A 22,089-nucleotide genomic window follows, 5' to 3' on the forward strand; every position below is an offset into this window, starting at 1 on the left:
ACGTGAAATGAATAACTGTCCAAACACTTAGATGGTGTACTTATTTCATCCGAACTACTAAGAGGAAAAAGCAGAAAGCATTTGGGATGACAATGCACCCTATTTCATCATCCCAGTTCTCTCTCTTTTGAACATAAACCAGGCAATTTAAGCAGCTGCATTAAACACAAAATAACAAAGAGGCAGAGGATTAACCTGAATCTGTTACAGTGAGGCAGGGTAGTGGAGGAGTCTGGATCTGGGGCTCAGATCCTATTGGGAAAGCCTCCATAAGAGCCTGTTAGTCACAGTGCGACTCCACACTCTGGCTCTCAGCAGACAGGGCTGAGTAAACACTTTTTGGTCAGGGAAACCACATGGGACCCTGAAACTACTTCCCCGAAATCCCTGGCCAAAAACCTCTGACACACCTCTTAACGGATGGCAAAGGAGCCCGGGTCACAGTTTATCCACTCTACTCACAGGCTCAGAGAAATGACTGAAAATGGAGGTCAAGGACAAAAATTGGCAGGAAAATGCACAAGACTAAGAAGCCTCACCTCGCTATCATTTTTAGCATAATTAGCAAATCAATACTGTGTAGATTAGTCTTCCATTTCAAGGTCACTGAAGCCACGACGGATAAGAATGAAAAATGAAAAATAGTGAGGGAATCGCATCCTTAATACGCGCACACACAATCTCAGACTAATTACAGTCTTTACGAGCATATAAGACTTGAAACTGAAATTAAACAGAGCTGATTTTTGGAGCTTTATAATTAATTAATGAGCATGTGTTGGCTTCGATTGACTGCTTCTTACAATGCATAAATCGTCAGTGATGCATAGCAATGGCACGGTAACAACAAATGAACTCAAGCCCATTCTCTGTGGTATTTATAAACTAGACATTAAACACAGTTGACTGACAAGGGGAAAAAAAGTTCTTTACAACAGATACACATTTTCATAAGTTCTTCAGTGGTCAGAGGATTAAAGAGGTGATATCAGAAGAACAAAACATCTTTAGTGTTATTCAGTCGTAAAATTGCTCGAGTCAGTGAAGAGCAAGTTTGCTGATGCAACGTTAGATCAAAGGCTGTAGGCGTCCTCAGGTAACTCTCCCAGGAGTTCATCCAGGTCATCATCTGAACAGACACACACACAAAAACATGCAACAAAGTGCAATTTGCATCAAATTCACTCCAATTCAGCAGGTAAAAGAGATTAATTAGTTTTCATGGAAAAATGTCATCCTAACAGTTTTAGATCAATGAAGTGGGGACCTTGCGGTTACGTGGTTTGCACCTTAACCAGTTGGCTGTTTGCTGAAGGCGCTGTACAGTGTGTTTATCTGAACAAAAATCAACTTGTAAATCACCAAGAACTGCTACAGAAACACAATTACAAGACCTTTCCAGGTAGTCCACCCAGAGGGCAGAAAGAGTAGGGTCCAAACACATCAGTCACTCGTTCAGAAAACCAATCAGCTCTAATTTAGAAGCTCAACTAACTTTTGTTAAAGTCTATGCTGTAATGGTCATTAGGGTTGCCAAGGTAATGGCCATGTAGTTACATAGATCAGTCATTCAGTCTCGCCTGTGGACACGCTGAAATGTGGACAGTAGGAGCTGGGGATCAAACCTGTGATGAGTGGACGAGCCGCTCTACCACACTTTCAGATTCTCTAACTTGATTATTTTTGCCATGTTAGTGTCCCATGCTAATGATCAGCATGTTAGCCAACGTTAAAAATTTAATCTGTTGTCTTCTGTAACAAGTGACTCCCCCCTCCTGTAGATCTATAAAAATGTGTCTGACACTTCTGAGTGGAATTTCTGAGGATCATCACAGTCATTAGGATTTACCCTCAGAGGACGTTGAATGTACAAAATATTGGTTGGAATATTTTTCAATGAACGAGTCTTTAACCGACAGACTGAAGGAAACATAATAAGGCCCCTGGAGCCATTTCACAATGGCAAAAAATTCTGAATCATCATGTGTCATCTGTTCATTTGACGTTTTACTGACTGAATAACAAAAAGAAAAACCACTTTAAATGAAAATGCTGGTTACTGCCTGCTCTAGTGCAGAACAATGCAATCAGAAGCCTTTTTGCTTTGCTACAGTTAGATTGGGTTTGGGTCAGAGAGTTTAATGTCTCGAAACGTTACCAGAAAGTGCTGCCGTTTTATTCAGAGAAACTTAATTTTACTGCAGTCTGACACTTGGCATTCCCAGGATGTGACTAGAATTAATCTCTCTGTCACCGCAAGTGTTATTACATACGAGAGGTCCCACCTGCATCCCAGCCTGAGTCCTGCAGTGCTGGGTTCCCAGAAGGCTGTTGGGGGCCTCTGCTGGAGCCGGCTCTAGTGTCTGTTGAGGGTTGAGGGTCTTTGCCTCCCTCAGAGCATTTATCTCCCTCGTCATCCTCCTCCTCAAACACCAGGTGCATCCGAGACACGGGCTCCCGGGGGACGCTCGGAGACCGAGCGGCTGACGTCAACAGCGGCTCCTGGATAGGAAAGTAAAAAGTTTTGACGTGACAGCTGACAGGATGACAGAAAGGGTTTAATATTTGGTGGAATGCAACTGTTCTAGTCTTGTTCCCAGCTGGTGATACTCACCAGGGTGAGCGGGGGGAGCTGAGTGGAGGACAGACTGACTCCATCAGGGGCGTAGATCCGCAGCAGGTTGTTGGGTGTCACGTTCAGGTAATGGTTACGATGGGAGGGGGAAAACACACCCACCTAAACATTCAGGTTAAGCAGTTAGCACCACATGTTAAATTAAAGTTTTATGACATGGCAGAGGTTTGAGTCTCACTTGTTTGAGCAGCAGTACAGCTCCGACCTTCAGCTCCTCCGCTCTGTCCTCTAGGAGACGCCGATGCACTGTTCCCTGAATCTCCCCTTCAGTCAAAAATATTATGAACAGAACAACAAGCGTAACAGAAATTCATTTAAAATAAGGTATGGTTTCAAGTCCAAGATTTTCTTTGGGAAATTTAATTTACAAATGACTGACAACTCCACTTATACACCTTTAAGAATTTAAGTTAATGGGGGAGAAACAAATAGCATTAAAATAAACATTTGTTAAAATTAACACCATTATTCAATGCTAGATTTTCCATCAATTTAGTATTGCACATCACTCACTCACAATAGACAATGTACAAAAATGTGTGTGTGCACTCTAAAATATCTGAATATATTGAAAAACATCCACATTTTTTCCCCAAAGCCCTACATGACACCTTCAAATTGCGTATTTTGTTTGACAAACACTCAAAAGGTAATAAAACTACAATAATATAGGAGAGAGAAAAGCTTATTCTGACATTTAAGAAGTGGGTAGCAGATAATGTATAGTATATTTGCTTAATAAATTACATAAACCTTTCATTTTGTGAGTCATGTTCATGTATAGTCACCAAGAGGCTGATGGCAGCTTCTGAGATAACTGTCTGCTGGAGAAATAAAAGCTGCAAACCTTTTCAGCAGGTGGGAGGCACATTACTGACAGAACTGTCCCTCGTGGTGTCAGAAGCACTTAATACCCACCCACTGCTGATGCCAATCTACTGCAATTGAATCACTAATAAGCACTTAAGTCCGGTGTTGAGTACAACATCCACTACTGAGTGTTAATAATGAGTGCACCCAGCTCCGCTAAGAGGTGGATCAGACAATAAAAGGTGACCGCTCAAGACGGAGAAAGAAAACAGGCTTTCTATGAGGGAATTTTCCTTCTTTAAGAGTAATATCACACGGTTTCCCCAGGTCATGTTAGGATCATATGCTTAGCTAAAGTAAGCTAAAGGGGACAGCCTGTGACTCTCTGAACAACAAGTGAAACTCTGTCTCTCCTCTCCGTCTGTTGGGTTGACTGACTGATGCAGCTGCCTTGATAAAGATGAACTCTGTGGTCCATCTCCTACGCAACCCAAGGTTGAGATTATCTTTATTTTTTTTCCATTACAGACAAACTGAGGGCCTCTCTTTAGAAAGTGCTGCATGTGACTTGAATGACACATAAAGCTTAGGTTAACTTTGTATTGTTCTAAATAGTACTTTGAACAGAAACACAGCTGATATTAGGTGCGTTTGACCTCATGCTTTGGTTAGAAATTGTGTCTGACTTTGCGCTGCAAAACGTCACCATGTCACAAGGCATTAAAACCTTGCGGGAGCAAGGTGGCTGCAATCGCTGAGTCCGCCGACCACAGTTGGGGCCACCTTTAGCCTGATCTCGCAGCATTACTCTTTGAAACGCTCCGAGATCAGTCATTGTTCTAAGCTCACAGTAAGCTCATGCAGGTAGAATGTGTCTGACTTGAACGCGCGGTTTGTATTCCCCGCAGCTTACGTTTGACTGTTAAGTTGGCGAAAGTCAGCCAGCCGTAGAGATGACTACTCTATGTCAACAGAGGAGCTGCAGGGCGCCCTCTGGTGGACCAACTATGCAGTAACATGATTTATGGCTCCATCTCGCCACTTATATTTTTTAACTGTCATTTATCAGCAGTTATAAAAATTATACAGTTTTATCTGTAATTAGCTCATAACATCTCATAATATCTGCACGCGGATTTATCAGCCGGGCTCTACAATATATAAATTATTTGGACACATAGTGAATCTCTGCAGGTCTACGAAGGAAAAAAAACTTCCCACTAGGTTGTATCCTTCAGATTTGGTTTGGTACTCCACTGTGTTCTCACCTTGTACTGCTGTTGCCATTTTTTTTCCCTGGCCGGGCTTCCATAAATATTCCTGCTTAAGACATCCTGAGTGTCCTGAAACCTTTCTCGTCTATGAGTTATCTAGCTCACAAGAGTGTATACTGTATATGTATACAGGTATATCTGTGTGTGTGTGTGTGTGTGTGTGTGTGTGTGTGTGTGTGTGTGTGTGTGTGTGTGTGTGTGTGTGTGTGTGTGTAACCAAGCGTGTTACCGTGGCTGAACTCTGCTCCTCTACTATGTGGAGCTCAATCAAGCGAGTTCTCAGTGAGCAAATGTCAAATGTGAAGCAAACAGCTAAAAGCTCCCCCACACGCCTTTCTCTTTTATTCACCTAAATTTAATACACTTTTTTTTTTTAACCACAGTTTGTAGTTTATTTGGGGGATAGAGTATTTTTACAAGAAGATATTTCAGTTATTTATTGCAAAGTGATACATATTCATAAAATGAGCCAGTATATTTATGCTGTGTGTGTGAGAGAGTGTCCGCTACCTGTTGGGTCTTTAAACACAGCCTTGGCATCAGCATGTGTGTGGACGATGCTCTTCAGGAGCACGGCCATGTTGGGCACTTTGTTTTTTGCCAGCTGTTTAAGTGCAGCCTATAATGATAAGGGAAAAACAATCTTATTACCTGGTGAATCAATTCACTGATTGCCAGAAACTGAACCTGCAACCATTTCGATAAAATCAATCAATCTTTTCAGTAATTCTCGAAGAAAAAATGGTTCAGGGGCCTGTACCACGAAGCGAGTTCAACATACTCAGGATATGTTTTCGTTATCTGGCTTAACTAACCCCAACAATCGCGATCGGTATGAGCGGTACCACAAAGCTGGTTATCAACTTGGTAACCCAGCCCAGGATTTCCCAATCCAGCCGGGACTGCGTTCACATAAATGAGGCGGTGTTAGCAGCAGATGACCAATCACAGACATGAACAAGTCCACTGTCAGCAGAGCGTCATATTTTACGAACAAGGATTAAACTGTAACACTACAGAAATACGACATGGTCTAAGTAGCACGCCTGCATCTGAAGCATGCAGGGAGACAGAAAATCGCAGACAGTGTGAATGCTTAAATGAAAAGGCAGAGTCTACAATATTGCTTTGATTTGATGTGTTCTTATTGTAAAGGCAGAAAATTGTTTTCTTCTTACACTTATCTTTTATGCAAGTACTTATGAGAGTGCTATTTTTCTCCATTTATTATGTCTTATATATTGTTTTAAATCTTTAACCTGTTCCATCTTTATTATTGTTCTTGTTATTCCAGTCTGTCCACATGTGTGGGGTTTAGGTCAGGGATGTGGGGTTGTTGATCATTTTCCTCACTAGCTGTTCTTCTCCGTCCTTGACTGGGACCAGTCAAGGATCTTTTGTTCCCCAAAACATAGATGCTCAGACTGTGTAAATGATCATGCAATTGTTTGCTCTGGGCCAGACGTTAGTGACTGTCTTAGGAGACAGAACCAGCTGATTCTGTTGTAGTACTTCTCTGTTTATTCTCTTTTGTTAAATAAATTCTTCAAAGACAACGTTTCGTTGTAACTCAATTATTTGCTCAACCTCTCACCAGGAATACAATTTCCACGACACGTATGAGCTGTATGAAAATGTCAGCCTTATTCTTTCAGCTCGGCTGTGTGTCGGCATTTCCACCTCACTTTAAAAAACTTCACGTTGTCACTTCAAAAATGAGATTAATTAATTTAACACACTCAAAAGTGTTCCCAACATTGTTCTAAATTAACTTCATAAAGCAATGACACAAAAAATCCATTCATGCCATAAAATGTGCTCAAATAGTGGCTGAAAGACTCTCAACATATACACTTCTGAAAACTCACCTCAGTTACCTGGATAAGCTCAAATCCTGCTTCGTGGTACAGGCCTCTGGCGTTTTTAAATTGTATACATTTGAATATTTGGGAATTTTGGGCTGTTGGTCATTTCATACACAAAATGATCAGTCGATTATTTGAGAACATAATTGTTGAATGCAATCAAATGTAAAATATTATCGTTAGTCCTAAACATTTTACTGCTGAGCATCCATTTGTAGAATTGTAAAAATTCCCCTTTAGTCACCATCAGGTGAGAGCACTGAAATGACACTGTGGCAGGAAGCGATGCACACAACTATAGATTATTTATTCAGGTTGAAGACGTTTTTAGTAATTCAGACAAATAATCACTGCCCTCTGTCTAAAATGAAAACTACAAACTGTGAACATGGTATTAGAATACTGATATGTTGAATACTTTAACTCAGCTATATTAATCAATAACTTTGTCCAAACATAATGCTCTATTAAATGGTCATATTATCTCAGCCTCACAGCCCTCGAGTCTCTGTTCTCACCATCAGCACAACATCTCCAGGTTTGCGGGGATGTACTGATGTTGATGCATAACCTGCAGTGAGCAGTGTTTACCGTTGGGATCATCCGTTCTCCCCGCTGCATTTGATGAAACATGTTATTGTTCAGTCAACAGTAGTGGGGAGGGGTGCGCGTTAATTTGTTTATTCATGCCAACAGGGATTATGGGAAGCCGACCCTCGTGTAAACATCTTAACCTGAATGAGCTTAGCCAGTGTCCTGCCAGTGACTCAGTGCGTGTAAATGGAGCCTGTGTCAACAGCCATGACAGAAACCAACATGTTTAAGAGCCTGCGACGACTGCCACTCAAAAGATACTGGGAAGTTATTCAACAGAGGTCGACGCACAGAGAGCTCCATTAGAGTGATTGATGAGTGATCGTACTGTTTATAATTACAAAATACCTCGAGTACAGCTCCTTCATTTGTCTTGATTATGCCCATAGACCTCCAACAGTGACACAGTCTGTTATGATGGAGGATGAATAATAATTTTTTTATAAAACAGCTCGACCTAAATAAAAATGCAGTCATTTAGAAACAGTTGTAGTAGTTGTGTTTTCATGGCGTTTATGTTTATAACTGAACAACAAAAGAGCAGTAACAGTAATGGGAGATCACCTTTCGAAGCACCATGATGACACTGTAGGAGTGCAGGAAGCACAAGGGGTTCCTCTCATCCAATCCCATGTCTGCCTTCATCGCCGCCCAGGCACCGCCGCTGAACTCCTCTTCCTCGCTCTGTGAGCTTGAACCCTTTAAAATCAAAGCAAAACTGTTTTTTCACTCACAAACACTTAAAATACTCAGCCGTCATGACATCACACTGCGCATTCCTGGCTTGAAAATATCAGGTTTACAACATTATCGGCCGATATGAGCTAACTGCAAATAAGTCGGTATCTGTGTTTATAACAGCCTATAAATTACAATTTTAAAAAAAAACAGAGTGCAAGTACTTAATTCATGTTATGAGGGTTGCACAGTTTGTCTTTTTTATCTACATTTGACTCTTATTTATCAAAAATTTAACACCTCAATGTACAAACAGCAATATAAAGAAACATGCACCCTGGAATGTTTGGGAAATAAAAACCTTACACTGCCTTCAAGTCAGGTCAGAAATAACAAAGCGTGTTGTAATTACTAAATAGTTAAAACTGCTGTCGGCAAGCCTAAACAAAAGTCATGTTAGAAACTGTGGACATCTTGTCAAATGCAGACAGGAAAATTATGGTATTGCTCCTTTGTTCCACAAAACAACATCAATTCTGTGAATTCACATCCGTCTAATTTCTATGCTCACTTATCCTATTCAGTGCAGCTGACAGGTGGAGGCTATCCCAGCATGCAGTGGGTGAGAGGCAGGGGAGAGGGCTATTGTGCCGTGCGCCTCCGTCCTTCATGGGCATTTGTTCCCATTGATGATAGAAACATAAAAATAAAACTCTCTTTTGTTTCAGAGAGACAGAGGAAAAATAAAACACTTTCAAACTTGAAAGTAGGAATTTCCCTGTAGGACCTGAAGGCAACGTTGTGTGTAGTTTAGTGTAGAGTTGATGAGCAGCAGGTTATCCCGGTGAGAAGTACGTGGAAATGTCTACTTGGGTCTGCAGAAGCGTTGAGTTCACTAACAGCGCTTTTGTGAGAGGATTCACCGATTGTCACATAGGAGGAATGATCACATTAGAACTGAAACGATTAGTGAGTGGACTATCCTGATGATCAATTAATCAAGTCATTTTTTAAAGAAAATATAAACATAATTCACTGGTTCCAACTTTTCCAATGTAGATGATGCAGGTTTTGTTTGTCTTCTAGATTAAATTGAACATTTGTGTTTTGAACATTTGATCTGCATTTTTCCATTATTTTCTGACATTTTATAGACCAAACAATTAATCAAGAAAATAATCAATAGGGAATATAATTGTTAGTTGTAGCACTTTTTCATAAGATGATAAAAACCGTTTTGTGTTTTGTGCAGATCCCTGTCTCGTATGTTTTTATTACCTGGCTTGGTAACCGGGCCACCGCACCGTGAGCAGGAGTCTGAGGGACAGAAACCACTATGTTGTCCAGGCTCTGACCCTGCGGCTGGGAGAGCAGAATTACATTATTACATGGCACCATGGTGGGAAAACAAACACATAACCAATACATTATGTACATTACCGTCATTTCATTAGAGCTAAAATCATGCAGCAACATTTCTGACTGAAGAGACTATGAGGGTGAGATTATTATATATGTGATTTGACTGCTCTGTACTTTCATTTCACAGGATGCAACTCTGTCAGCACACTGCAACCAGGCAGATGCAGACAGATGAACTTCTGCATTGCAGAGGGAGCGCACCAGCGCTGGATGAGACTAACCTGCTGTGGCAGGAGTCCAGCAGGGCCAGGGAAGCGGCGGGTCCTCGGCCGGTGAGGCTCAGAGCGAGGCCTCTTCTTAGGAAGCTTATTGGAGGCAGATACCAGTTGAACCAGGCGGTTGGTGAGGACCGGTGTGTGAAGGGGATGAGGGCTCAGAGTGGAGGAGTTCAAAGACGAGGAGGAAAAGGGCGCTGGGGAGACTGTCTCAAAGAGCCCACGGCCGTGAGGGGAGGGTCCTGGAGTTGCCCACAGTCTCTGTGGCTGCTGTGGCCTGTTGAGTGTCCTGGAAATGGGGCTGGGGGCAGGAGAAGTTGCTGTAAGGCCAGGGAAAACACTAGGACTCTGTGGAGCAGATGGGAAAGCAGGTCGGGGATTTGGAGATTGCAGAAGAGGAGTGGAGATGGTCCGGGGAGGTATGTTATGACTAGACGAGCAAGAAGCCTGGCGTGCAGTGCTGAGCGCTCTCACGCTCCGATCAGGTTGTGTCTGAATCCCTCCACAGGTCGGGGGCCGTAGCGTTTTGGCTGAATGTGCAGGAACGACCGCGGGCTCAGGTGGGGCTGGAGCAGGCGGATGAAGCGACTGCCCGATCTGACGGTCACACTCATCCAGGTCCGCCAGGTCAACATCCCAATCATCAAAATCATCCAGAGCCACGGACGGCTTCAGCGGCTCCTCCGCGTTAGCATGACTCTGTTGTGATGCCAAATTAGGCTGACAGTTATTCAGTGCGGGAGGACGGGAGGAGGGAGGCTGAGCGGAGGAGGGGAGTTGTCTCAGACCCAAAGCAACAGTTTGTCCAGCAGCCGTGTGCGTGCTGCTCCTTGATGCTATGCCATTACACAGGGCAGCTGATCTCGCTCCAGTTTGCTGAAGGCAATTTTCCTCCGGCTCTCTGACAGCAACAGAGGAGGCCCGCAGCGTGCAAGATGACACAGCAGCTGCCACATCGGCTGGTCCAGACGCTGAGCGGACAACCCAGTCTGTCCCCAGCAGGTCCTGGGAAACACACGCGCACACATGTACACACACAAACAGCGTGAGAGAGGGGGAACAGAAGGAGGATCATTATGTTACAGACTGCGAGCAGCCCGCACTGACAGTTAAGTAACAGTTGAAATCAGGTGTGTTTGAGGCTGCTGGGAAATCACCTCATCATCAAAGTCCTCGCCAATGCTGAACAGGCCACTTAATTTGCAGGTCTGTAACAGAGGTTAACAACACACTGATAAAACGTCAACACAGCATGTGCGGCAATAAACGTCAAGATGCTATTTAGCAGGTGGAGATGCCCTAATAAACTAGAGAACGTGTGATGTGTATCACCTGTGTGTGTGCAGAGAACGATTAGTGTTAGCACATGTTAGCTTAGTTAGCTCTGATTGGTTTTAGTTTGCTGGGTTGGTTTAACGTTACTTACCATCGCAGTCATGAGATATCGCGATGAAAGACGTATTTGATTGTTTGGACAGTTACCCCAAACTTACTGAGGCATCAAATACTATCCAATAACGCCTTTTAAATATAATGTGTTGCTTTTACGATACATTTACTTTGACAGTTAAACGCTGCTAGCCAGCGAGCTAAATGAAAAACTTTGGGGAGGGCTGTGCTGCTGCTTGGTATCGCGCCGCCAGGTTCAAACACGACGTAATGACGTAAGAGTATTTACAAAGAGTGTTGAAACAGAGGGAGAGGATTCACTCCCAATCACGTCCGCCCGCGCATTTCAAGCAGTTTAATTTGATTTTAGCTAAGCTTTACCGTATTTACTGTATTTTTCCTTTAGTCTTATATTGAATTAATACAATTGTAACTTATAGGAGTAGTAAAAACCTAAAATTAATAGTTGAATTGAGACACAGGGCCTTCAATTAAGAAGGTGGGTTTACTGCCATAACTTCTTTTTATTAAGGGTTAGTTGGTTACTACCTGTGACTAATATAACACAAACCCCAAATCTTCAAATAAAAACACCACACTAGAATGTGCCACAAAAAAACATATTGGCATCAAAAGTAAGTGGAATCCTAGCACACCCATCACCAGGTTCAGCACCAGAAACAAAGAAATATAGTTCAAATGATGCACCATGTAAAATCAAACCTAAAATAAACAAGACTAATAAGTTTAAAATGGCCTAACTTAAAACAATACTACAATAAGTGGTCAGTGATCTTCCTGTAAACAAAAAGAGCTGAAAGTGTGGAAAACACTGACAATTTGAAATACTGAGACTTTACATTCCTCTGCACCAGCTGACAGTAAATTATACACTGCATCAAAATGATTAAAAAGTACAATGTCTCCATTACCCAAACAGTAGAAATGCTAAAATGAATTTTGAGCCTTTGAGAAATATGTTGCCTTTGTAGTGCACACCTAAGCTCCTCTGAGAGGACAGAAGTAGGATCAACAGCTCTGATGTGTAATTACTCAAACTGGTTTGTATCTGATTTCTAGGTCAAAATGAGCCTATTCTGTTCAACTGCTCCCAGTTTGAAAATGACTGAGGGGATTGGTGTCTGTGCAAGTACTTTTCTGCATCACTGACGGACTGCTCCAGCTTCATTGAACTGTAATTCTGCATGTTCCTTTCCATTTTCCGTAGGCTTGGGCTAGCAAAGGCAGTGGGGTGAATCTTACCTCTTGTGATGGGACTGCTTCCAGCTCATAACCCCAGTCTGCAGACACCACATTTACTTGCTGTTGGAAGAAGCTGCATTTGTTTAATTTGACCTTCAAGTTCTCCATCTGCAGCCGCGGAATACAAATCCCAGTCTCTGCAAATAGAGATTTTAAAAAATGAGCACCACATTTAAAAGCAACGACAGAAAAATGAAACTGATATCCAAATATTATTTCTATTGCCTCTGGGGGCATTGGAGAAGAAGTCCTTAAAATGCTCATAAAAAATGGAAATGTCCATGCCTACTGGGCAAAGGAAGATTGTGTGATTGGATAGAAAGCTTGAGATTAGCTACAAATAGACTGTACCTGACCTTTTTGAATTCCCATACCAAATTATCTATTGTGCAAAAACCAGTGAAGAATTATTTTAAATGGAAGGACAATTATGCTACTAGTAATGTTGTGAATCATTTTCAAAACATCCATCGTCAACTGCTTATCCTGCATACAGGGTCGCGGGGGGGCCGGAGCCAATCCCAGCTGACATTGGGCGCAATGCAGGGTACAGGTCGCCACACATAGGACAACACTCACACCTAAGGACAATTTAGGGTCACCAATTAACCCAGACTGCATGTATCACCTTTGGATGGTGGGAGGAAGCTGGAGCAGACACGGGGAGAACATGCAAGCTCCACACAGAACTGGGGTTTGAACCTACGACCTTCTTGCTGTGAGGTGACAGTGCCGCCCCTAACTGTACACTATCTCACTCAAATATGTGATTGCCTGCTGCATGTCCACGTTTTAGATTTTCTTACAGGAAATACATTAGTTAAGGACAATCTCACAATGCTGTTTCCTCATTTTGACTTTTTAAATCAGATGGAAGCTGTTAATGGCTCTGGGTTTTATCATTTATGGTTGCCACTGGTCAGTTTTTCCACACTTACAGTATCACACATGCTCATAAAAAGCCTTCAACACATTTTAAAAGTTGTGACCAAGCCGACAATTCACATCGGTCATAATTCCTCATTCCACAGGTCTTCCGATTGGGATGTGGTCCATCTTGGCATTTCTTGGTTCTTTGTTTTGAATGGCTGTTTGGAGAACGTAATTACAGGACCAATACTGCCGTTTGGTGGTCATTTTGGGTAATACAAGTGTCAGCTTGCATTCTGATCTATTAATAACTGAAGTTTTATTTGAACAACAACCTTGTGACTGTTTCCACAAAGCAAGGGCATTTAATTTGGAGTTGTCCCTGTAGTATTTTACATAAAAGGAATGCAAGACTGATTTAAGTTATGAAAGTTTTACTTGACCTCTGCTTGGACCCCTGTGACTCACTGCTGTTCCGGTGAATGGTGAGTAAAAGCTGTGGGCTGACATTTTTCTGAACAGTACTGCCCAGTGCTTTAAAGGCAAAACCGCTTGGGATTTTGTGTGGATTTCCAGTGCTGATTTTGGTGCTCCCTTTAAGGTGCCATGTCAAGGGACACATTTCCTTTCACTTCTACCTCACTGCGCTCTCTGAGACTGGAGCAGCAGTTTCAGGAATGGGAGGATTCTCGGCGAGCGTTGGGTCAAAGGAGAGCCCTGACCAGGGCTCCGCTGCCCCGGGCCCCCAAGCCTCCTCCCAGGCAGCAGCGGCTCCAGGAGGTCCGGGCCCCTCCACCCCAGGCCCGGTGCAGAGACACTGCTGTCCACAACACCTTCATGTGTGGGGACATGAAAGGAGTGTATGCAGTGCTGAAGGACCCTGCGATGGTCAACGCCCTGATGGAGACGGTGCATGAGGAGATGGTGTGGGCTCCAGAGATGGGTACTATGACTTCAAGACCTCTTTCTTATAATCTTACATAAATACTTTAATACATGACAGCCTTCCTGTTCCTCTGTCAGGCATGTGGACGCTGAGCTCCAAGGTGAAGCAAACTTCAGCATTACGTCTGGCTGCCAGCAGAGGACACGCAGGGTGTGTGGAGGAGCTGCTGTTTCGAGGAGCTGACGTGAACGCTGACCCCGGAGGAAAGACGGCCCTCCATGACGCCTGTATAGGCGGCCATGCTGTCTGTGTCCAGCTGCTGCTTTCTCATGGAGCAGATCCTGAACTGCTTGCTGCAGACGGCAGCGCTCCTCTTCATTTCTGCACCTCTGTCCAGTCATTCCAGTTAGTGATATACGATAACTAACCATTATTATATTGTTATATTATATATTATTATTCAGATATAAGATAAGAAATTACCAAAAGAATTTATTTGTGAGTAAGTTGGCGTATTTAAACACAGCTTAAGCTGATCAAAGTGCTGTACATGGAAACTAATGTTAGAGAAAGAAGACTAGAGAAAACATGTTGAATGTTATTGATGCTGGCACATGGTGTGATCCGAATCTGTGCCTTTGTCTCCAGGTGTGCTGAGCTGCTGTTAGAGGGAGGTGCAGAGGTAAATGTGAGGATGAGGGAGTCAAGGATCACACCTCTGCACGTGGCCGCTCGGCGAGGCCTGGAGGAGCTTGTGGAGCTCTTCCTCAGCCACGGGGCAGATGTGTTAGCCACAAATCGAGAGGGGGAGACCCCTTTGAACGCTGCGTGCGCCGGTGCAGAGAGGCCCTCTGAGGCCGGACGCTATTTACGTGTGATCCAAAAGCTGCTGGGTGCAGGAGCTGACCCCAGAACTGCAGGCAGGAAGCAGCACACCCCACTGCACAACGCCTGTGGAAACTGCAGCCCCCGCATTGTAGACGTCCTCCTGCAGCATGGAGCCAAGGCATATGTTGCCAACTGTGCAGGATACACACCACTGGACTGTCTGTTACAGGTAGCTAACACGTGCTGGATGGATTTCAAGATTAGCGTCAGTTAGTTCAAGTTATGTGAAACAGGAAATATTAGAATCTGAAAGACATTGATCAATATAGATATTATTTTTGGATCTTTTTTTTGCTCAGGCAGTGAGATAAACAGTTTTCTGCTTGTTCTTTAAGGTGGTTGAAGATTACCCGGACCAGCAACCAGAAGCAATAGCACGGTCACTTCTGAACCATGGAGCTAAACCTGTTTCACCAAAGGTTATATAAAACAACCACACTGAGAGAATGTGATAGTGATACATGCAAGATTAGCTGTTTTTTAACACAGGTGCGTTTCCCCTTTACCTGAACCTAAACCCTAACCCCAACTGATTATCTCTGCTACACCTACACAAAAGAAAACCTAACCTTAACCTTTACCTCAACTGTTGAGAGGGGCGCTATGGGAAACACCATTCAAGGGCGGAAGAGACTTTGACACAAGACCTGCACACTGTCAGCAGTTTATCAGAGACACACGGTTTTATTCAAGAATTTTGATAAGGCATCAAATTCACAATGTGAAATAAGACCGTCTTTATACTGAAGCCATCAAAATAGGTGACACATTCAACAACTGAGACAACTACCACATCAATAATCGATAAAACCATACATGCCAAAATATGCAGAATACAGAATACTGATTCATATCCACACTGGAAATATCCAGTATATCTAATAGAACTATTTCATGTTTCAGAAGTCTATTAATGATGACAAGGAAAACAGAATCAGTTATCATTAAGGACACATAAAGTAAATTATATAATATAAAATACCAAACATGACAAAATATGTAATACATCCTTTTAATGAAGTCAGACAGACAAGAATTGACCCCTAAAATCTACCCTCATTTCTATTTTAGTGTAGTTTGACTCAATAGTGCTTTTTCAAAAATCGGTCCAGTAGAATTCAGTTAATTTTTCAGAAGTTGGATAGTATGAAGTGGACATATTTGACTTTTAAATTTCGTCTCTACAGATGTTGAAGCAGTGTGTCCTCTCTCCGGCCACTCTGGAGGTGATGCTGAACTCGTATACATCTATCCCTCCCTGTGAGTGGATGGTCTCTTTATCCAGTGAGATACATGAGGTGAGCTGTCAGCGGTGTTAAATCACCTTTTCTATTCTTGTTTACCATCCGGTGCTCTAGTGTTTTTGTTTGTTTGCCCGTCAGGAGCAGAGGTCTTTCTTGGACTTGGTGCATCAGCGAAGCGGTCAGCCTCGCTCTCTGCAGCATCTCTGTCGATGTGCTTTACGCCTGCACCTCGGAGCCCGATGTTACTCGGTGGTCAGTGAACTGGACATTCCCAGCTCTGTGAGGGATTACCTGCTGCTGTGTAACGATGGGACGCTCCAGTAACTTCATATACTTTTTTAAAAGTATGGTGCCTCTTTGGAAAAACATTAGAGTAACTTGTTTCTTATTTTAAACTAACAACTAACTTTGTCAACTTGAAATGCTTTTAATGAGATACTGTTATCTGTTCATGTGTAAGGGAAATCATTAATAGGCAATAAACACAACTTTACCTCCTGTTGGATTAATATTTATTTTTGTTTTAATTTATTTACCCTTTATTTATATTGTATTATTTGGTTCATACTATTGTTTTAACACTAATTTCAGCAACAAACTGCATGCACAAAAATTACATTAATTTCACAATAATGAAATTAATTCTATGAATACCTTTCTTGATTTACATGATATACAAACAGATTATGGCAAGCTGTTTTAACATTTAATCCTCAAGATGTAGTCGCTATTTAAAAGCTACTAGTACTTATTTATTAGTTACTAGTAACTATTCCATTATATCTATAACAATTTATTCAATGCTAGTACATCATTTTTTAAAACTATATTTTAGTTACTTTGGTTATTTTTGGCATTGAAATCTATAGGGCTCTGCAGTTCAGACATCCCCTTTTTACTTGTTACTAGTAACTATTCAATTATTACAAGTAACAATTAAAATGTTACTAACTACAAGCCATTTAAATAGTCATTAATGACTAGCAATCCAAAGAAATTTAGTATCTATTTAGTATCTAAATAACTGATACTAGTAAAATGCAATTAGTTACTAGTAACTAAAAAATAGTTAGTGGTAACTAATGGAATGGTCACTAGTAAAACAAAATTAAGTACTATTTCTAATCAAATGTTACCAGTAAAACGGAAATAGTTATTAGTAACTAATAAATAAGTACTAGTAGCTTTTAAATAGCGACTGGTAAGTGTTAAGGAATAAATGTTAAAATGGCTTGCTATTAACAGAATAAATAATACATGTTGTATTATTCCACTCAAAACAACAGTGCTAGTAATATTAGGGTGAATGCAATTCACTTGTACTTTAAATCATGATTCAAGTAAAATATTAAAACACACAAATTGGCCAAGATATACATGAAAAATATATGTAGGCTATATACTACTTCATACTTCTGCTTCACTCCACTTCAAATGGAAATGTTGTACTTTTTGCTGCACTACATTGATTTAATTAAGCTACCAGTTACCAGATAAAGATTTTAAATACAAAACATGATCAGTGATCAATCTATAACATATGACCCATTGTTATAGTGAAATGAAATAAAAGAAAATAAAAGAAAACCTGCATAAGGAGTACTTTCATTTTGATACTTAGTTTTACTTTTGATAGATAGTACATGTTTGCTGGTAAGTATTCTTGAATGCAAGGATTTTACGTGTAATTGAGTGTTTTTACGTTGTGATATTGGTACTAACTTAAAAAAAAAAAAGTAACTTATGCGTTTTCCACCACCGTTTAAAAGTATATAGTTATTATTGAATGAGCACGAGGAGCAACAGGCATGACCCATTTCCAAAACAAGCGCACGTACTGCCCGGGGATGACGTGATGACGTCACCCCTGTGTTTGTATGTGGTTGTTAAGCAGTAGCTGCTAACTAGCATTGAGCCTCTTCTCCAAACATGCACTGATTTTACAGCTGGCAGGTAAGATAATTTAATATTTGAACAGTAAAGACGCGCACACGTTCACACGAACCCTGTGTTCAGTTTGAAATCTTTTGGCGTGAAAACAAGTCGAGCAAGTTTGAGTCGTCAACAGCCGAAGGTCGTTTTTCAGCTAGTAGCTAGTAGTAGGCTTAGCTCGCAAGCTAACTTAGCTCGCTTACTAGCAACAGCAGCATTAACTATAAAATAAGTTAGCAACACAGATGATGAGACTACATAACAGCTCATATTTTGTCTAAAATATTGAATGTCGAGTATAATAACTAACATGGCAGGAGAAAACACTGGACAGCTGGGTGTTTGGACATAGCTTCACAGCTACAAGACACAGCTGTTGATAGCTGCTCCTGAGCTTTACGTTGAGTAATTTTCATCCTACATAATATCCTTTTCCACATGGTAATGCCTTGTAAAAGGATTATTTACTTGTTTTTCTGCAATCAATCCAGCATCAGGACATCTTTATGTAACTACCGAGCTATGACATTTAACGTTACTGTCTTTATAGTGTTGATGTGTATAGAGACAAGTAAATGTGAAGAAACCTGAGGGTTATGTAATGTAATCAATGTCTTGTGTAAAGTAGCATTTGTACTGATGTACAGAAGCTCTGTTTACTCAGAATACAACTCTATCAGGGCTGCAAGGTCAGAAAGAATGTCGGTCTGTAAGCAATTGATTACATTTCCTGTACAAACCAATGAAACCAATGTTTTCTAATTTAAAAATATAAGTAATGAGTGGGACACATGGATAAAATATTCTACAATCAAATTCAAATTAGCTTTATTGGCATGAATGTATAGCAACAATATTGCCAAAGTTATATATAGTACATAAGGACCATCAATCTGTCATATGTGATCTTATACTGTGACGATTTATAGATTAATTTCGTTATTAGCAAATTGGCAAATCCAGTTATATATAAATATATGATAACAAACTTTAGCTATGTAACTCTGTTGTTAACAAGGTTACAAAGTGCTTTACAGAAAGAACAAAACAGATAAAAACAAAAATAAATAAAAACAACACCGGCATTATAAAACACCAGGGGGATAAAATACAGTTGAAAAATGTGGAATGAACAAAACAAACCAAAATTTTTTTTAAAAGGTTTTAAGAAGGGATTTATAAGACGCTTATTATGTAGCCTGTCTGATCTCAACACGAAGGCCTGGTCACAGGATCTTGAAGTAACCAGCAGAGCTGCATCCTCTGCTCAAAGTAACGTCCAGGCACATAGGGAGTTAATAAATCCTTAATATAATTTGGAGTGAGGGCAACTAATGCTTTAAAAGTGAAAGTAGAATTTTAAAATCACTACTGATGTTAATGTTCAGCCAGTGTAAGTTGTCAAGCACAGGATTCATGTCTTCATATCTCTTTCTGTTATAATTTGAGTTGCAGCCTTCTGCACTGAATTCCTGTAAAGACGATATTACCATAAATCCGTCCTGCTCGGTGATTAACAACAATGGCCCTTTATGACTCCAGATAATAATACAGTTATACAAAATCTCAGTTGGTTGACATATTTATATTGAGTTGCACTATACAACATTAAATCTCTGAACCTCAGTTAACAAATTCATCATTATTTGTGAAAAGAACCTCTATGCATCGTGGTTATTCTATGCAGTGAAACAGATTAGATTCCCAGAAATTCAAATTGAGTCTTTAACATTGTGTGAATGAGATTATACAGACTGTAAAGCCTTTTGGGGTGAATTTGTTATTTGTGCCAATATATATTAACTTTGCTTGACTTATAGTGTATTTTTGTGTCATATTCTTCTTGTCTTTTGGGGGACAGAGATGGCAGTGTGTGCACTGACCATGTTGGATGGGATGGAGGCCGAGGTAACGGCAGCAGGTGGCGTGTTGCTCCTGGCCCTGGCCCTCGTCTTGGCTTGGCTCTCAACCCACGTGGCTGACCGGGGAGACCATATACTGGGCACCATCCTCACTGTGGGCGCTCACGCCTCTCTTATCAGACTGGGAGGCCATGACAGTTACAGCGGAGGGTCTTCCAGTGCCGACACCCCTGAACAGCAGACTCCTCCACCTTCACAAGAGAACAAGCCGGATGACAGCGAGTCGGGGACTGACAGAGGAGAGGGTGAGGGGGCAGGAGAAGGAGCCGAGGGGGTTAGGAGAGATCTCTTGCTGGACATACAGAGCAAACAACAACAGGCTGGAAGGCTGCATACTTCAGATGAGGATGATGATGAAGTTGATGATGATGATGAGGACCTGGAGGAGGAAGATAAAAAAATTATAAACCATATGCCGATGTTGTCCACGACCATCTCCCCAACCAACACCACTACAACTGCTACCACCACTTACATCTCTGTCCGTCTGAAGTATTTAAATGACACGGAGGAAGTCGCTGTTGTAGAACCACAGGATACAGTTGGAGTACTGAAAAGGTTGGTAAACCATCCACCGGCGAAAACGGATACCACTCCCAGAAGTTACAGCCAGCCGTCAGTTAGCTTAGCTTAACATAAAGACTGGAAACAGGGGTAAACAGCTAGTAACAGGTGATGTCTTGTTTCCTACAGTTTGTTTTAACAGTTTTTTTTGTCAAATTCAACAAACAAGGTCTTATATTTTAGTTAGTGAGCTTCACAGGTATTGAGCTGAGTTAACAAAATACATCTACCAATGTTGTAAGCTTTGGACAGAGCCAGGCAAACTGTTTCCCTCTGCTTGCAGTCTTTATGCCAAGCTAAGCTCACTGGCTGTAGCGTCAAATTTATGGTGCAGACATTAGAGTGGTATTCATCTTCTCATCTAACTATAACTATTCTTACTGTTACTTTAATATCTTTTAACGGCTCTTCTTTCTCTTCTCCAGTAAATACTTCTCAGGTCGGGAGCATCAAATCAAACTTATCTACCAAGGCCAGTTGCTGCAGGATCCCAAAAGGACTCTGATATCACTAAACATCACTCACAACAGCGTGATCCACTGCCACATCTCACAGGCTCTGCACGAGGCTACTCCAGAGGAGGGGGCTCAGTCTGGGGCTGGACCAGGAGTCGGGCCCGGGGTCTCTGGAGGATTCCGGGCTGCTGGTGTTGCCGTCAGCACCAGCAGCCTGGTGGTGCCTGTGTTTGTGGTGATACTGGCTGTGGTGTGGTACTTCCGCATCAACTACAGGCAGTTTTTCACCGCCCCTGCGACCATCTCCCTCGTGGGAGTTACTGTGTTCTTCAGCTTTCTGATATTTGGGATGCACAGCCGCTGAAAAGGCAGAGAGAGGGCTCTCGCTTACAGCTGACTGTTGTGAGGTAAAATAAAAAAAACTACAGCAGTGGGTCTGGAGAGCCAGGCTACTCAAAAAGGGGCTCGGTGAGGCCACAGATGATTTGATTCCTGCAGAGTGAGTGTGTGGGTGGCTAGGTGAGCCAGTTTGTGCATGTACCAAGATAAAAATACATAAACTGATGACTGATTGTACAGTTTATGTGCGGTAACTAACCTGCAGCTGAACCATACTTTAGCTTCTCTTCAACATGACTTAGTGGTTCACTCCATGTTTAAACACTCTGGCTTAATCCTGTCTGCTCTTTTTAAGATTAATAATCCTTCCCTGTACCTCATTGTTTTTTCAGGCCACTGCTTCTGTGTTCAAGAAAAAATGCAAAATTGACTGATGGATATAAGAATCTAAAATCTTATGGAACCACTCACTGTTGTGCTGTGTGCCAGTCTAGCATTATTTCATGTCATTTGAATGATTTAAGCTCTCTGTGAGTAAATGTGGACTGTACAGCTGCCTCAGTGATAGGCTGAAATCATCAGATATTTTTGTTGCTCAAAAAACTGTTGCTATGTAAACATAGGCTAATTTAAATAATCACTAAACATAAAAATAGACACTTTTTGAGAAGATATTGTAAATATAATGTGTATTTTCTGTAAATCGAATGAACCTGCATCTGGCACTTAAAGATTTGGAGGGGGACATTGAACCCTCTTGATTATGCTGGACTGCTCTGGCTTCAGTGATGTCTCAAATTAAAGCAATTCAAACCAAATCTGTGTCCGTATACGTTTGTAGTCT

The 22,089-nt window shown here is 41.6% G+C and overlaps 3 protein-coding genes across 4 annotated transcripts; 2 read left to right on the forward strand and 1 right to left on the reverse strand.

Annotated features, from left to right (window-relative positions):
- Positions 1-854: 854 nt before the first annotated feature.
- On the reverse strand, positions 855-11,120 carry hrob (homologous recombination factor with OB-fold). Its single transcript, XM_038705459.1, has 10 exons — positions 10,920-11,120; positions 10,651-10,701; positions 9,500-10,498; positions 9,135-9,218; positions 7,743-7,877; positions 5,230-5,338; positions 2,814-2,899; positions 2,615-2,737; positions 2,286-2,502; positions 855-1,129 (listed from the first exon to the last, which is right to left on the reverse strand). The coding sequence occupies exons 1-10, from the start codon at positions 10,929-10,931 to the stop codon at positions 1,074-1,076; spliced, it is 1,872 nt and encodes a 623-aa protein (XP_038561387.1). The 5' UTR covers positions 10,932-11,120; the 3' UTR covers positions 855-1,073.
- Positions 11,121-13,160: 2,040 nt separating this feature from the next.
- On the forward strand, positions 13,161-16,531 carry asb16 (ankyrin repeat and SOCS box containing 16). 2 transcript variants are annotated; one of them, XM_038705473.1, is made up of 7 exons: positions 13,161-13,500; positions 13,617-13,958; positions 14,039-14,306; positions 14,550-14,958; positions 15,125-15,208; positions 15,977-16,087; positions 16,172-16,357. In XM_038705473.1, the coding sequence occupies exons 2-7, from the start codon at positions 13,622-13,624 to the stop codon at positions 16,355-16,357; spliced, it is 1,395 nt and encodes a 464-aa protein (XP_038561401.1). In that variant the 5' UTR covers positions 13,161-13,500; positions 13,617-13,621. The 2 variants fall into 2 exon arrangements, with proteins under 2 accessions (XP_038561401.1, XP_038561408.1); XM_038705480.1 differs by lacking the exon at positions 13,161-13,500 and having other exon boundaries at positions 13,622-13,958; positions 16,172-16,531.
- A 1,322-nt stretch (positions 16,532-17,853) lies between these two features.
- Positions 17,854-22,063, forward strand: tmub2 (transmembrane and ubiquitin-like domain containing 2). The gene is made up of 3 exons (XM_038705512.1): positions 17,854-17,986; positions 19,827-20,445; positions 20,877-22,063. The coding sequence occupies exons 2-3, from the start codon at positions 19,829-19,831 to the stop codon at positions 21,268-21,270; spliced, it is 1,011 nt and encodes a 336-aa protein (XP_038561440.1). The 5' UTR covers positions 17,854-17,986; positions 19,827-19,828; the 3' UTR covers positions 21,271-22,063.
- Positions 22,064-22,089: the final 26 nt, after the last annotated feature.

The sequence above is a fragment of the Micropterus salmoides genome, unplaced genomic scaffold (assembly GCF_014851395.1).
Source record: "Micropterus salmoides isolate LMB-PRFRI ecotype aquatic unplaced genomic scaffold, ASM1485139v1 Ms_hic_scaffold_10, whole genome shotgun sequence".
NCBI lineage: Eukaryota > Metazoa > Chordata > Actinopteri > Centrarchiformes > Centrarchidae > Micropterus > Micropterus salmoides.